The 16,505-nt window shown below is 44.0% G+C and overlaps 1 protein-coding gene and 1 long non-coding RNA gene across 2 annotated transcripts in view; one reads left to right on the top strand and one right to left on the bottom strand.

The window, feature by feature from the left end:
• Window positions 1–730, bottom strand: part of LOC143141828 (glypican-6-like) — an 11,782-nt gene extending 11,052 nt beyond the window's left edge. Inside the window, exon 1 of the mRNA XM_076302533.1 lies at window positions 638–730. Within this exon, the coding sequence (XP_076158648.1) occupies window positions 638–730 (93 nt within the window). The remainder of the gene's footprint in view (window positions 1–637) is intronic.
• Window positions 731–4,535: 3,805 nt separating this feature from the next.
• Window positions 4,536–16,505, top strand: part of LOC143142026 (uncharacterized) — a 55,052-nt gene continuing 43,082 nt past the window's right edge. Inside the window, exon 1 of the long non-coding RNA XR_012990859.1 lies at window positions 4,536–4,652. This is a non-coding gene — a long non-coding RNA (uncharacterized LOC143142026). The remainder of the gene's footprint in view (window positions 4,653–16,505) is intronic.

Genomic DNA, 16,505 nt, shown 5'->3' with positions numbered 1-16,505 from the left:
TTTTCCAAGCACTTTTGGCCCATCATTAACCAATTTATTATTTTACTAAACTTTACTTTTGATGAATTAATTCATTAATTTACTTGTGCTTTTTACTTTTCTTTGTATTCATCTCTGCCTGTCTGCAGCACCATGTGATCTGGAACTGTGAGGGTCAGAGTATGCCAAGCTCAAAAGAAACTAACCTCCTTCAAGTAATGCCATATCAGTTGACAGGATTCCTTAGGATTATATAATGTTGGTCTCATTAAATGTCCCTAATATGATACTGATGTTCAGTGAACTATGTCCATCATACAACTACTGGAAAATCATATCCATACCTTTTATATTCTTGGTAGACTTTTTAATCGGCCAAGGACACATGCAATGTGAATCCTTGTATTAAACTGATGGAAAAATGGGAAGCTGTGCATGACTGATCTCATCAGATTTCCCTGCACCTTGAAGCCCGAGCCTGTTTTCTCGGAGGGTTCAGATTTGCAATGCGGACTCCTGCATCCCGGGCGAGTCCAGCAGGCCTGGCTGCGAGCCCTGTCGATTGGCCGTAAGGTGTGTGGGCTGCTGCTGCATTATCAGCGCGTCTCGAGTCCTGACTCACCTAATTGCGGGGGAGCCAAAATGAGTGATCTCTCACATTGTTGTCGCTGCAGACCACCCCCTGGGAGTGAAACACCGCTGATGTCTCGACATCCTGCGGATCCATGAGATTTGCCACACCAGCAAACATTTTCAATGGATACAATTATCCCTGCAATCTAACCTAAAATAGACTCAAACGATGAGGCCTGTCCCATTGAGTATTGTCTTTTCCTGTCTTTTTTTTTAATGCTCACTTGCTTTCTGGTTCTCTCTCCTTCTCTCTTCTCATCCACCTGTCTTCCTTTGCTGTTTTGGGATTGCATGTGCATCACATCGGTGTCCTGTTGGTAATCTTTTTTTATGCAGAAGCGTTTGGTCGAGCTGTCGGGCCTGTCGGCGGATGACTTCCCATCTAGCTGACAAAAGAGGATGCTTCTCGGAGAGGCATCTGGCGGAGCCTCTCTAACGCCTGGACCTCGCCGTCTCCTCTCCGCTCCTTCCGCCTCTCGGCTGCCGAGAATCACTCATGCTGAGCGCGCGCGTTCCGTTAGTTGCAATTCCCATCACCCCCCTGCGCTATCTCTGCGTGGGCGAAATAAATGTTTTACTGTACCCCGTTTCCACTTCACAACAAAGGGCCCTGAAGACCCGGCTATGTAGAGGAGATAGATTGCATAGAGATGAAATGAGATTATCGTGGGGAGAGAGAGAGAGAGAGTGAGAGAGAGACCGGAGAGAGAGAGAGAGAGAGAGAGAGAGAGAGAGAGAGAGAGAGAGAGAGAGAGAGAGAGAGAGAGAGAGAGAGAGAGAGAGAGAGAGAGAGAGAGAGAGAGAGAGAGAGAGAGAGAGAGAGAGAGAGAGAGAGAGAGAGAGAGAGAGAGAGAGAGAGAGAGAGAGACCATACTCATTGATGCACCCCAATCTTTAAACTGTCGCTGTGATCCGTCAGAATGCTAACCAGAGCCTCTCTCTCAGCGTGAGCATGGTGTTGGGGAATGTTCCATTTGAATGGAAGACAGAAGCAATCTCTGATCTATTTCTCTCGTCTTTTTTCCAATAGATTGGAAGGATGAGGGGAGATGTAACAATGGCACACTTTCAGTATGATGAATGTTTCCACATGTTCCGTGTTTTTCATCATCTGACACCTTTTAAGGAGCAGGCTTACGCTCTCCAGCTCCTTCCCACCCTGTGAGACTCTTTGTACTGTAAGCATATTATGAAATATTAGTGGAATGTCTGCAATGGATCCCATAGGCACCATGAAATATGGGACTGGCTTGAATGAGTTTCTGTGTGTTTGTGTGTGTGTGTGTGTGTGTGTGTATGCATGTGCGTGTGCGTGTGCCTGTGCGTCATGTGTGCATACAGAACTTGTGAATCATGCACACCAGTCCCATTTTGTGCACTTTCCTGGACCGCACTAGAGCTATTAAATGTTCTGCTACAGGCATGGATTTCATATCAGCAATAGCATCTATGCCAAAGCTCCATTGTTGAATGAAATACGACTCAAAGAGCAACAGGCTTGGATGTTTTTTTTTTTTTTTTTTCAAATACGATTCAAACAACGGGTGCACACTAAGTGTCATCACACCACAAGAATTATGGGTGCAGTTTCATCTGCCATCACATACCTGAGTTCGGTCCACTGCTGCCTACATACGGCATTCTTCAGCTAGTTTGGCCTCTCCTCCTACAAAATATTCCAGCTCTGATGAAAACAAATGGGATGTGTGAGCGGCTAATGGACATTTAAGTCATGGTCTGGCACATTTACACTCGTTAGAAATGGGCACAGATGGCGGAGGTATCATTTATCCAATATGGGCATTAATCAATCCATGCCACGGCCGAGCAAAAATGAGCTGTCCACGGAGGAAGTGACTCGTTCTCCATGCTTCCAGATCAGATGATTAGTGTGATATGCTGACCACACTTATCGGGCATCCAAGCATAAATGTGCACTAAATCAAGACTCATTTACTAATTGTTTTCACCCATATGTACTGTAGTATTGTTTTCACCCATATGTAGTGTAGTTTTGTTTTCACCCATATGTACTGTAGTTTCAACACCCATATGTACTGTAGTATTGTTTTCACCCATATGTACTGTAGTTTCAACACCCATATGTACTGTAGTATTGTTTTCACCCATATCTACTGTAGTATTGTTTTCACCCATATGTACTGTAGTTTCAACACCCGGGTTCTTTTTATTCCTCTTTGGATCTTTGCTCTTTTCTTTCACATACTGAATATACCGCTATATGAACATAAAACAAAGCAGATATGACAGAATGAAATCTAAGAAAGATAGACTAATAAATGCAACTTTTACACTGTGTGAGAGAGAGAGAGTGTCAGTGTGAGTGAGAGAGAGAGAGAGAGAGACAGCAAGTGGAAATGATACAGGGTGAGAATTAGAAATATGGAAACACAAGTGACACGGAATGAAAGAGTGAGTTAAAGGGGAAAGGAAAGAGCAACTGCAAGAGGAAGAGAGATGCAGAGGCTAAGTCATCGAGGGTGGGGGACATTTGCATTCCTCTGAAGTGACACCCTCCCTCCCCATCCTCCTCTCTCTCCCTCCCGTTCTCTCTCTCCGTCTCGTTCTCTCTCTCCCTCTCATTTTCTCTCTCCCTCGTTCTCTCTCACCCTCTCATTTTCTCTCTCCCTCGTTCTCTCTCTCCCTCTCGTTCTCTCTCTCCCTCGTTCTCTCTCTCCCTCTCGTTCTCTCTCTCCCTCTCCCCGCCCGACGCTGGCTGTTGGCAGTGCGGTTGAAAAGCTGCGGAGAGACTGCGTGCGGAAGGTGACAGAATGGCTAAGTGACAGCTCCTGGCTGACTCTTCTCTTAAAGCCCTAAGCAGAAATCAAAGCAGGTACTCAGGTACCTTCAGAGGAGAGCTTTCTGCGGGGGCTGAGGGGGGCAGGTAGTCAGGGGAGCTAGGGTGGTAGGGTGCTAGTGTGGGTGTCAGGGGGTAGGAGTCGTTTCTGTCTGTGTCTCTGTGCACAACGAGCCAGAGTTTATCCCATCTGCTGGGGTATGAAGGGAAGCTGAGCTTTCAGCGAGGATGATCAGAACTTGGGAAACAATGTAGAGGGATGAAAAAAACAGGGTGACATGTTGTAAATATAAACTTTTTAACAGGATGACATGTTGTGAATGTAAACTTTTTAATAGGATGAAATGTTGTGAATGTAAACTTTTTAAGATAAACATCTCATGCTCACATCATGCCTCTGGTTCTGAATGACAAGCAACAAGGTAGAATGTCTAGTGTTGAGATATAGAATAAACAAGGGAATAGTCTGAATTTTGCTCTATTCACTATCCTGTATCTGAAAGCTGTAGTTTCCTAGGGGCTGAGCACATCAATCCATATTCACAACACAGAAAATTGAAAGCATATTTTTTCGTATAATTTGTCATGTCGCTGCCTTCTCTGGAGGGAGGTGTCCGCCATTTGTGTGAAAATGCAAAATTTGGTTTAAAACATCATATAACACTTTCCACAAATGTCAGCTTTTCAATCGTAGAGCAGTGCACATCCATCTCCAGTTGGCCATAAACTAATCTCTCACTCTTTAGGGAGCCCTATTGTTTTATAGGGGAGCTTGAGTTATGGGTCTGCTACTTCAGGCCTTACTCCGCAGGCTTGTTGCTTGTCGGAGTCAGTGGCACGCTTCTAAATCTCCCCCCTGGTTCATCTGAGGTAGCGTCGCAGACCAGAAACAGTGCCCCCGAATTGAATTGAATTCAAATCCAAACACCCACTTGCTTTTTTAACTCATCTGCTCTTCTTTTCTTCTCCTATCTCTCTCTCTCTCTCTCTCTCTCTCTCTCTCTCTCTCTCTCTCTCTCTCTCTCTCTCTCTTTCTCTTTTTCTCTCCCCTCGCCTCTGTTAATGACTTCCCTCTCTCTCTTTTCCTGTGAATTTCCGCAGCTATACTCTGCGTGTGGTGGGCAATGGGATTAAGGCTCAGACGGTAAATCCAGAAGTCAAAGTCAAAGGATCGGACCCGGTCATAAATCAGATCATCGACAAACTGAAGCACATCAATCAGGTGAGTCTTCACAGTGGCTTCTGAGATATCGGCCCTATTGCAGCGCATTAATACAAAACGGTTTTGCTCATGCATTATAAAGTAAGCAGAGACCGGAAGAGAACATGTTGTTTTCTTGCTCTGTAATTCCATCGTGAATAGGTTTTCTGACTCGAAGAGTGTGATGTGTAAGCATTTTCGATACAAGTTGAATAGCAATATAATGTCATACATCATACCATTGTTTGTTCTTTAGATGATGGAAATTAGTTCTTTTTTTCTTTTTCGTTTGACTTTTTAGTTATTTTGTAACAATACTCAGAAGCTGACACAGGCTTTTTGTGAGTGTGGGGGTTGGGGAGGGGGGCTGGGATTAATTCAATCAGACAGAAAATTAGTTTATGTTCTTTTTAATCTCCCAATGTAGTGCAAAAACATATCAGCAAGATGCCCCTTGGGAAGTGCGAAATCAATGAATACATTTTTAAAAACCCATTTCAGCCTTTTTGCATGCTAGGGTTTTATGGAGCCATCGCCTGCCTTTGGCCAAATCAATGTTCTTCCACCACTTTAGCAGTAGCCACATCCTCCTTATTTGTGCTGGTGGGGCTGTATTTGATCTGCCTCGTTTCTTCTTTCCTTGTGGAAGATTAGCTCAAGGAGACAAGGGAGTGGTGAGGCGGCATCTTAGCAAAAAGAAAGGACTTTCCGTCACATTCGAGCGCCTCCTTCGCTAGTGTGTGTGTGTCTGTGTGTGTGTGTGTCTGTGTGTGTGTGTGTGTGTGTGTGTGTGTGAGTGTGTGTGTGTGTGTGTGTGTGTGTGTGTGTGTGTGTGTGTGTGTGTGTGTTTGTGTGTGTGTGTGTGTGTGTGTGTGAGTGTGGGTTTGTATTGTTTTGTTTTGTTTTTTCTGGAATGCAACATGCGGGAAATCTGGACCCACCGTCTCGCAAGCCTTCACACGATGACGCCTCTGTGAATGAATTACAGTCATTGGAAGCTGTGAGCCTTTGGTTTGGTGTTGATAATATCACACACACACAAACACACACATACACACACACACATCCCACCCCACCCCACCCCCAGCACGCTTAATCATAATGATTACCGGAATGCGTAGAGGACTTCTGCTGGGGATGTCAGCATGGAGGCTGCAGTCCCCGGGGAAATCTATCTGCGGCGCACAGAGAGCCCAGCGCTACGTCACTAGTGCTGCTATGTGGCTGCAGACGAGCGGCTGCGGGAGTGGATGGGGATCCCCAAGAGCTCCAACAGGGGAGAAGGAGCAACGCTTTCATGTGCACTGGCCCTGGGCTGTCAGTCGGCGTAAACAAGCTCTTTATTGAAGAAACTTTCGAATTAGTTCTAGTTGTTAGTTGTTGGTGGTAACTTTTTTGCGTGGTAAATTTCAAGGACTGTCTGTTTTTTCTCTTAGAACTATGTTGTGTGGTATTTAAGGTTGATGTAATTAAGAATGTTTCAATCATCATTCAACCACTTAAAGCTTTGATATTATGTACCTTAAAAGGAATGCATGGGCACACAGCAGACAGTTTCCAATCCACTGAATTGTTAATTATTAATAACTCTCTGGAAAGATTGGCAGCAAAGTTTTCATGTCTCCGTGCCCTTAGATTGCCTGACGAAGATCCAGGGTGATCGAAACGTTGCTATGTTTTTAAAGTAATAAAGTTTATATTTTTGGAGCAATTGCAGTGTGCAGACCACACTTCTTCCACTGTCTTGACATTATTGTCTGACACCTGCGAAAAACTTTTCTTTGGATGTGCGCACCCACTCTCCAAAACGTCCGTGTCCTTAGATATAGAAACAGCTCAATACATCAAATGATAAACCCATAGCTCATTCATCCGTTCAGATAGTCTTCAGTGCAGTTCTTAGGCCAGTTAATGCTGCATGTAGGTTCAACTTGTCTTCAGGGTGCAACTACAGCATTGTATAATATCTGCAGTGTACTGTACTTCCAGGTAGCTGTTTGTCAATGCAGCATCACAAATTCACAGTCCGAGCACATATTTTCTGTGCTTGTTACCCTATTTGGGAGACGATAATTAGTTGGTCACCATGCCACTGGTGCCAGACGAAGCAAGTAGCACTGCAGAATAGCAACATAATGTGGAAGAGACAGTGTTGGGGAATTTATGTTTGAGAAAGGCCCTGAGCGTAGCATGGCTTTAATGCTGTCAGCCCGTAGAAGTTAGCAACGTGGCCGCATTGGCTAGCACAAAAACATTGGACTAATGAGGCCTGTTCTGAACAGCCTCCAGACCTTACGAGGGAGAGCGACTCGAATAGCCATGCTTTTAACCTACAACCTTGTAACACGAGTCAGACGAGATGCAAGCGTGGGAGTGCTTTTGTGTCCGTCCGTCTCATTGCTCGCGGCTTCTTTCCCTCCGGTTCTTTCTTTCTTTCTTTTTTGCACTCTCTTTCTCTGTCCCTCTTTTCTTCTTTCTCTGTCTCTGTCTGTTTCTCTGGCTGTTTCTGTCTCTCTCCTTCCCTCTCCCTAGTCTCCCTAGTTTTTCAACTTTTCTCTTTTTTGTCACCATTTTTTTCCCTCTGTTTCCACCTCTCCCCATTTGTTTTTCCTTTTGTCCTTTCTCTTACAGTCAGTCTTTCTCTACCTCTATTTTTTTCTCACCTGCTTTCCATCTCTCTCTCTCTTTCCATCTCTCTTTCTCTTTATATATATATATATATATATTTTTTTTTTTCCTCCTGTGAATATTTTTTTCTCACTCTCAAAGTGAGACCACATCTTATCCTCACCATGAAGCCTTTGTCATTCCAGTATATCTGCTGGAGTTGGACTATATTTGCTCTCGCCTGTTTGGGGTCTGAGATCGCACGTTGAGCCTTAATCCGGCCTGAGCGCTGGTGAGTGGCCACAGTGAGCTCCCAGCAGGCCGACTGGAGGCAGGGGCGTCTCTGCTGACCCCTCCGTTGGCACTCCTGCCTAATCCACACCATCTGTGAGGTGTCACATCTCGCTCATAAATCCATACTGCGCCCATTAGTCTCTTCATGGGAATCACAGCTCTCATTATCTGTGTTTAGCTGTGTGTGTGTGTGCATATATTCATGTGTGTGTGTGTGTGTGTGTGTGTGTGTGTGTGTGTGTGTGTGTGTGTGTGTGTGTGTGTGTGTGTGTGTGTGTGTGTGTGTGTGTGTGTGTGTGTGTGTGCGTGTGCATGTGTGTGTGCATGAGTGTGTGTATGTGTGTGTGTTTACATGTGTGTGCTTACATACCGGTATGTGCATAATGTCAGGGGAAGAGGGATGTTTGTTGAAGTGTCCCCCCCCCCCCCCCGCTTGTGTGTGTATGTTTATCTGTTTATGTTTGCATATGTATGAATGGCATGTGCATACATGTTTGTGTGTCCACATGCATGCGGATGTGTGCATTTGGATGGTTTGGATGGTGTACATGGCGTTTGCATATACATGAGTGCACATGCCTGTCCATGAGCGAGTGTTTTCGCCCATCTCTCTCAGAGACCAGATGCGTGAATGATGGACAGCTATGGAGCATCGGCATGCAATAGGCCAGTCGCATGAAATGGTGGGCATGCAAAAGCGCTTCCCTCAAGGTTAAATTATCATAACTCAGCCTTCAGCCAGTGCTTGTGAGTTCTGCTAATTAAAACGGTGCTGTCACCGTTAATATTTAGCCTGTTCACCTAGCGTAGTGGTACATCACAACTTGCTTGGCTCGGTGAGATAATGGCTCGTAATGAGACGTGTAAGCGACACTGTCGTTTTCAATGCTCCCTATTGCAAGCTGACTTCAAGTAAATTGGGACCTTTTGTAAATGATACGTTCAGACTGATATGTGACTGTAGTATTATGCCTTTTAAGGGCGTCATGATAGTATTGTACTGGGTGGGGGTGGGGGGGGATCAAATGGTTTAAAAAAAACTTGAAATTCAAACAGGTGGGCAAGCCCGATAAAGTGGGTTTCATTTATATGCAAATCAAAAGGGTGACCAATCAATTATTCTCATTTGAATAAAGACTCCAGTACTCTCCGGTCTTCCTCTGAAGCCATCGATTGAACTGCTAATCCCAGTCTGTGCTCCTCTCACGCCTGTCCGCTGGGTCGGAAGTGGCGGGAGCTGTTCACCTTAAAGCTGCCCTTCCTCACACACCACACCAGAACAGACAGAATGGAAAGGCATGCTTAAATCGCCACCATCTTGATTTTTTTTAAGGATAAATGAAGGATGGGGTAGGGGAAAAAAAAAAGAATCAAAAATTCTCCCAAATTTCATCAAAGGTTTTTCTGACTATTTCAAACCATGAATTATTTGCAGGCTCCCCTTTCCTTCCCCCCTCTCAGCCCCTCTCCCCTCTCCAGATCAAATGAAGTAGAGGAGTCTGCGGAGACGTCTGTGGGCCTTGTTTCCCTTTCTCGGTTGCTTCTCTTTATTCCCCCGGCCACTGCTCACTGCCATGCGTGTCATGATTGAAATCACATGCAATCAGCCTTCGCCTATAGGTTGAATTATTTACTGTGCATTGACGTGCAGTCGGGGGCTTGTTTGGTCTGTGAATTATTGATGTTCTTCAACATTTTTCTGGAGCAAAGTATTTACACTGAAAACTGTCCTGCTTTTAAATTGCTGCAATTACCTTTCTCTTTCTTTAGAAGGAGAACAATCTCTCCATCCGATGAATTGTAGCCAAATCATACTGAGAGTGAAACATGGAAAATGAAGTACACAGTTTAGTTTATATACCACTTCATTTAACATCTGAGCACTTAATGTGGCTTGGAGACCTCTACCTGAAATGGGTGTCAGAGTTCAGGCCTGGGTCTCTCATCTGGATCCATTCAATGACTGCTATGAGACAGTTCGCAGGTGAAGACATCTCTCAGGGTTACCCATAAATTAGGCGTTGGGGTTTGCCAGAGACCTCATTAGACGGTTCTGCTGTGGAATTGTCCAGGGACTGCCAAAGGTCCTCTCTCCTCCACACGGTAGCCATGGAGACAGAGTGGTGATGTCGTTTACATTCCATTCTGTGTTCAGCTGATGACGTGTCTTTTTTGGGACAAGACAAGCAGAGGTGCGCCTGTCTGGTCCCTGAGCTTAAACACGTGAGCCTCAATGCTTGTCACTGTCAAGCCAATGTATCATGACATGTCAAGTCAGTGTATCATTGATTGTGGTCGGATACCTTCTAGGTTCCACAGACACCAAGCCAACTGCAATGCTGTCTTCACATAGTAGGGTTGGGGTAAGGTACTGTAGGTAGGTAATGGCAAAACATGGAGAGAGTCTGAGTGGTTGTGAAGGAGAGAGAAAGAAAGAATAAAAAAAGACAAACAGAAAGAAAGAAAGAAAGGGAGAGAGAGAAAGGCCATGAAAGAAAACAAGAAAAAGAGAGCAAGAGGTAAAAATGTAAAGATAAAGAGGAAGAAATATGGAAGTCCATAGAGAATTACAGCAATTTTAAAAGCTCAAAGAGAATGAAGAGAAAAGAGAGAATGGATGAATGAATGAATGAAAGAAAGGATGGATATATGGATGAGAAAGAAATAAGCTAGAAGAAAGAGAAAGAAGACACCTGGTGAGTGTCAGTGTCCCAGCGGCTGCTGATAGGTGGAAGGAAAGCGATCTCCCCCCAGCTCCTTGGCCCATTCATTCTAGCCCCTGGATCAATTTTATAGAATTTCATGGAGTGAGCTCTGAGCTGCCAGTAATTCCGCATTGGCAGGTAGGCTGGGAGAGCAGGGTGGCAGATACCGGCTGCCCCACAGGCCTCTGCCCGCACCATCGCCCCCCTCTCTGCCCGGCACGAGCCAGGTGACAGGACATTGGTCGAAGCTAATGAAATAAATGGGCAATAAAGGGCCTCAGAGGTGGAGAGAACCGGGCATGTGTGCAGCACAAATAGGGATTGAGAGTACTCGTGATTGTGCTTGTTTGCGTGTGTGTGTGTGTGTGTGTGTGTGTGTGTGTGTGTGTGTGTGTGTGTGTGTGTGTGTGTGTGTGTGTGTGTGTGTGTGTGTGTGTGTGTGTGTGTGTGTGTGTGTGTGTGTATGTATGTGTGTGCGTGTATGTGTTTCTGTTTCTGTGTGTGTGTGTGTGTGTGTGTGAGGTTGTGCGTGTCTGTTTGTGTGCACACAACAGAGAAAGGAACACAAAAGAGACAAGGGAAGCATGAAAAATAGATCACCTGCAGAGTTAGAGACACATCTTCATGAAAGGGCATACACACATGCTTCATCTACCCCCCGTCTTATTCTGTCTCCCTCTCGCTCTCCCACCTTTTCACAAACACACACACACACTCTCTCTCTCACACACACACACACACACACACACACACACAGACACACGCATATACCCACACTCAGCAAGTGCACAGATAAATCCATGCGATATTGTCAAGCTAGGCCAGCAGAAAGCCAAAGCTGAATGCTGCTGTCCCAGCGTTGGCGCACATTGCACTGCTCACAGGCGTTTGTTTCCCCGTCAAGGTGACACTCCGTGTCAATATGACCTTTTTCCTCCGGAGACCGCGACGCCAATGATGAGGCTCAGCAAGTCTGGAGTGTAAATGAGGCTCGGACAGCTGTGCCCCGTCCATCAATGTCACATGACCTTGTCTTAACCACACAGGAAGTTCACCACTGAAAAATCTATCAAAGCACTTGTGTACAAAACCGAGGACATACCATTTTTGTTTTGCTAGTGTTGATGGTTTATTCACGCTTTATTTTTCTCGTCCCTTAATGCTACACCTGGCTAAAATAGGGTTTTCCTGTTGTTTTGTTGATTTCTTGTTGTTTACTGTAACCGTAATTACATGTTATGAAATTTAATATAGCTTTCCTTTCCATAAATCCAAAATGGAATACACAGAACCAATAGAATCTCTAAAATGGGAAGTGCTGAAATCATGTGGTAGACACTGAGAGAGGAAAAGACACCATGGTTATTGTAAAGTGCTGGCTCGGTATAACAAATGAATCACAAACCTGACCTTCAGAATATCAGAGCTAATGTACCATTTAAAGAAACTCAGACCTGTCCAACAAGACTTTTCTTTCTTTCTTAATTTTCTTTCCTTCTTCATTTTGTTTGACCTTTCGTCATGTTGTCAGGACTGAAATGGAAGCACGGTTTCTATGCATTTAAAAAGGCCTACAGTAGGTCTTCATATTATTTTATCAGCCTTGTTATTCAAGAAGTAATTTCTTTCAGTAATTTAATTTACTTGATATCAAGAAGTCATGAAGTATATAGATGTTACAGAGTTCAGAAAAGTAACATTTCTGAGCACTTTCTGAAACTTTCTGAGCAAACTAGCTTGAAACGCAACAGAATTGAAGATTTTCGAACACCAGACATGAATAACTATCCTTGAGTTAATCACTCAGTACAATAAGTGAGCTTTTTAATTGTACTGAACTGGACACTTTCATTAGTGACATTTAAACATACAACCTCTGGATAGATGTTTTTCTTACCTCTATTACAGTTAAAGTTAGTAGGTATTTTCATATTTATGTTACACAGTACAGGAATGTGTACACCCAGTAGTGTTTTACATCATCCAATATTTAGACATTATGCATGTACATTGAATTGTATTGTTCACAAAAAAAAGTGATTATGCTGGATTAAAAGGAATGTAAAATGGCATGTACTTGCTCATCTCAACAAGCAGATTGACAAAGAAATGGCTGACTGCTGAGGGGTCCTTTTTGGGTGGGGTGGGGGGTGGTTGTGGTGGGGGTGTCACTCCCCTTTCCGTGAGACTCTTTGGGGCTTCTGACTGGACCCTGAGCGATGTTCCTCTTGTGGTTTCCCCATTAGCGCGCGGTGGATTCCGTGTTTCTGGAAGTTATATAAACAGCATCTGTGGGTGTTTGTTTAAAGCCCGGGACACCCAGGCTCATGACAGACTAATTTACAGAGGGGAAAAGAAACCGGGTTAGACGACTCTCTCTCTCACACACACACACACACACACACACACACACACACACACACACACACACGCGCACACACACACACACACACACACACACAGGGGGTGTGATGAATGGGCTTTGTATGTGAAGGTATAGCTGGACGTGTGTCGTCTCAGCTCCCTGGTGGAGGTGCTGCAGTGAGTCTTTGTCTCCGGGAGGAAGGTTGTGGCAAGGGCGCAGAGCACTAGCAGCTGTTTCTTGATCCAGATCCTGAAGATGCTTTCGATGCACCCAACAGTTTCTCTAGCCAGAGGTTCACAGGACTGCTCTGATAACGCTTTCCTACTTTTAAACAAATTAAGTCAACATTGATTTTTTTTTGGGATCTCATTTCTTATTTTTGTAATGATTTCAAGTAGTCTGTACGTTTAAAGGAAGTACTTTGTGATTCCATTTTCGGTGAAAGTAAGACCCTTTGATAATACATGTCTAGACTGGGATAAGATTAGTGGTAAGAAAAAGCAAACATCAAAGCCATCTTTGTCCGTCTGCTGATGTACCTTCGTTTCTATATCTTTTCTTGTTTTCCAATTTATCTTCTCAAGATTAGAGTCTCTCTCTCTCTCTCTCTCTCTCTCTCTCTCTCTCCTCTCTGTCCCTTTCTCTCTCATATAGAGGATATAACTCCTCTAACTGAGAGCTCTCTCTCTCTCTCTCTCTCTCTCTCATCTCTCTCTCTCTCTCTCTCGGAATTCATCTTTGGTTAGGCCAGCCAGTGTTATCCAGAGCCGACTGGGTTGTGACGTCGGAGACAGATGGATTTTCAAAAATAGTTTTCATAGCCCTGGCTGTGCGCACACGATAAGACAACCTCGGCTCACAGCTCATTTAGATCATCAGCTAATAAACCACCCATTAACAGTCAGCCCGGCGTCACAATGATCCTCGCCGGTTATCTAGAAAGGCACAAAATGTCAGCCGCTCTGTCACGTGCTCTCTGACAGTCTGATTTGATTTGGGGCGACGGCATAAAACCCTTGAATCCTTGGAAGATCAAATATCCATAGTGCTTGTTATTCAAGCCTGGATGGATATGCCAATTCACCACTTCATGGTGTTTCTGTTAACATTGTTAAACGCGTCTTTAAATAGGGCTGTGCAATGTTTTAGAATGTCATCTAGTTTTATTTGTTTACCAGTTGGCTTAGTGGTGTTCCTCTCCAGTTGCCATTTATAATTTGAAAAAATGACAGTAAATCGAGAATCATAATCTTTTTTTTTTTTTTTTCCTCATGCAGTGTTGACAGTTATGCCCTGGCTCTCCTAGTGATAGTAATCTCATTGTAGTTTATTTGAGAAGTAATTTTCTACATATGATGCCAACTTGTAATGGGATAGTAATGAGTTTAAAATTTATTTATTTTCAGTGTTTTCCAAAAGGAAAGTTATGAGGAGGCTGAATACAAAATATATGCAGCTCATGCAGCTCAGTTCTTTTGACATTTAATTTGTGGCTTTCCATGCATATGTAAACAAAGTTCTATTATGCTTGCCAAATAAATAAAGAGATATAAATAAGCGAAAGCTTTACACTGTTACTGACACAGCTGTTGCTCTCATGGTCTTAACAGGCCATAGCAGAACCATCTTAGACATGCTAAGTTGCCAAGCACAGCAATCATTTTCCTGAGCTGTCAAGAACCCCACTACTACCACCACCACCCCACCTTTATCAAACTCTGTGACCCACCCACCTCCTCTCTCTCTCTCTCTCTCTCTCTCTCTCTCTCTCTCTCTCTCTCTCTCTCTCTCTCTCTCTCTCTCTCTCTCTCCCTCTCTCTCTTACTTTTTCTCTATTTCTCTCTCTCCCTCCCTCTCTCTCTCCCTCCCTCTCTCTCTCTCTCTCTCTCTCTCTCTCTCTCTCTCTCTCTCTCTCTCTCTCTCTCTCTGTGTGTGTGTGTGTGTTTCACCATGTACATACTTGTGAATATCTGAGGTCATGACTCGTCATTCAGTGTTCCATGAGAAGCTGTTACTTCCTGCACAAATCAATCTAATCCCGCTCTGTTGGCCCCTGGGTCTGGCACCCCGACCCCTAAGGACACTGGGAGATAAGCAGCAGAGAAGCATGGGGCTCAGCTTGAATAATTACCAAAAGTACAGACTGATCCCTAGAGATACAGGAGCAAGTGTTGCCAGCCCCCTCCCCACCCACCCCCTTCACACACACACACACACACACACACACACACACACGCACACACACACACACACACACCAAGATACATCCTATATCTCCAGCTGTCAACCTCTGTCAAAGATGGAGCTTGATTGAGAAGGGAAGTCTCCCGGGCCATTACTGAGTAAGTAAACACATACCAGATAGATTGTAATAGGCATGAATGTAACAGGCCATTCATTTAGTCTTTATTTGCTCTGTTATTCTTTAATTCCATCCTCCTTCAGAGGCAGAGCCCCAGCGTTTTCGTCAGACTGCATTGAGCGCTCACTAGAGGCCCCCCAGATTGTGTTTACTCTCTTTGTTCTTTTCTGTTTGTCCCACCACGGCCACTTGTTATGCATATATCACACATATTATTGATCGGTGATGTGCATCACTGCGAGACCACGTAGAGCATAATAATGAACTGCAGTGGAGGGAATGAAATAAACAGGTCTAAAGTTGCATGCTTATCTGCACAGCCAGTCCACAGTATGGCGTATAAGATAATAAAGAACCCCATAGGGGCTGGAGCACTAAGCAAACTAACCCGTGCAGTAATATAATTCATCTCTCGTCCCTGTTTCTAATGTAAATGTTTGTGGTCACTCGTGCCGCTAACCTCAATATACAGTGCTGTGGGATGACTTAAACATCGCCGGGGCGGCGGGTAATTGCATTCGGACAGGGATGTGAAATACTCTTACTATATCATTGTCACAATCTCCATACATGCACAGGCTCTGGCATCCCCTGGTCCTTTTGTAGTTCCTTGGGCTCCTGTTAATGGGGATATTGATCATTCTGACATGGTCGACATTTCTGTAAACCAGTGCCGGGCCACCCCATTTGAAAGTGTGCTGCGTCAGAGCCTGAATGCATTTAGATGACTTCATTTCGTTCCAGCACAAAGAGCTCTTCTTTTAAAGATAGCCATCACCCATACAAAACTTGGCCTTTAAAGGACATCGTTTTTTTTTGTTCTTTCTTTTTTCTCGACGTACGTGTTAAACAAAAGTGAAAGGAAGGAAGATAGCCATCTGCTATCTCAGGCTAAAGCTTTCATCTTGCGTTTTTAGCACTCTTGAGATGGAAAGCTTCCTTTAAAGAGAACCGACTAGATTGTCCAAAATCAACGAAAAAAAGCTCTCCAAGAAATCAATGCTGGCTCTTCAGTAATAATTTCATACTTTGCTTTGTGTTGCATCTATTAGCATTAACTAGTATTAGCATATGAGACAACCTGTTACTTCTACATCTTTAGCATAGATATTTGCACATACTTATACATATACTTCTACATCTTTAGCATAGATATTTGCAGAAGCTCGTGGGCTACACTATGTAGTATATTTATGTTTACATAATTTAATATGTAACAATGCAATGTTGCCCATATTTCTTGGCTCAGTGGATGTAAACACCTCTTTGCAAACTCTTCTCAACTCTGACTTTTTAGCTGTTATGAACACATTTTTCTTTTTTTCCCTTCTTTTTTTGGTGCAACCTGCCTCTGCAGTGTTTTTTAGTATACCTCTGCAGTCCCATTCAGTTCTGCTCTTATGTCTCAGAGCTTGTACCCAAACTCTGATGTAAAGAATCCATTCTCTTGTGAATTACATAAGTAGCAGGGTAGTGTTTTGTGTCCTCTGAACAAAAGGCTTTCAGAGCAACACCTATCTCTCTGTAAAGGCTGATGAAAA

Source organism: Alosa pseudoharengus, unplaced genomic scaffold (assembly GCF_046254945.1).
Source record: "Alosa pseudoharengus isolate Yale_2024_CS ecotype anadromous, Long Island Sound unplaced genomic scaffold, YU_APseudo_1.1 YU_APseudo_1.1_scf_24, whole genome shotgun sequence".
Taxonomy (NCBI): Eukaryota; Metazoa; Chordata; class Actinopteri; order Clupeiformes; family Clupeidae; genus Alosa; species Alosa pseudoharengus.
The sequence above is the reverse complement of the archived record's forward strand: the minus strand, read 5'-3'. Positions and strand labels throughout refer to the sequence as shown.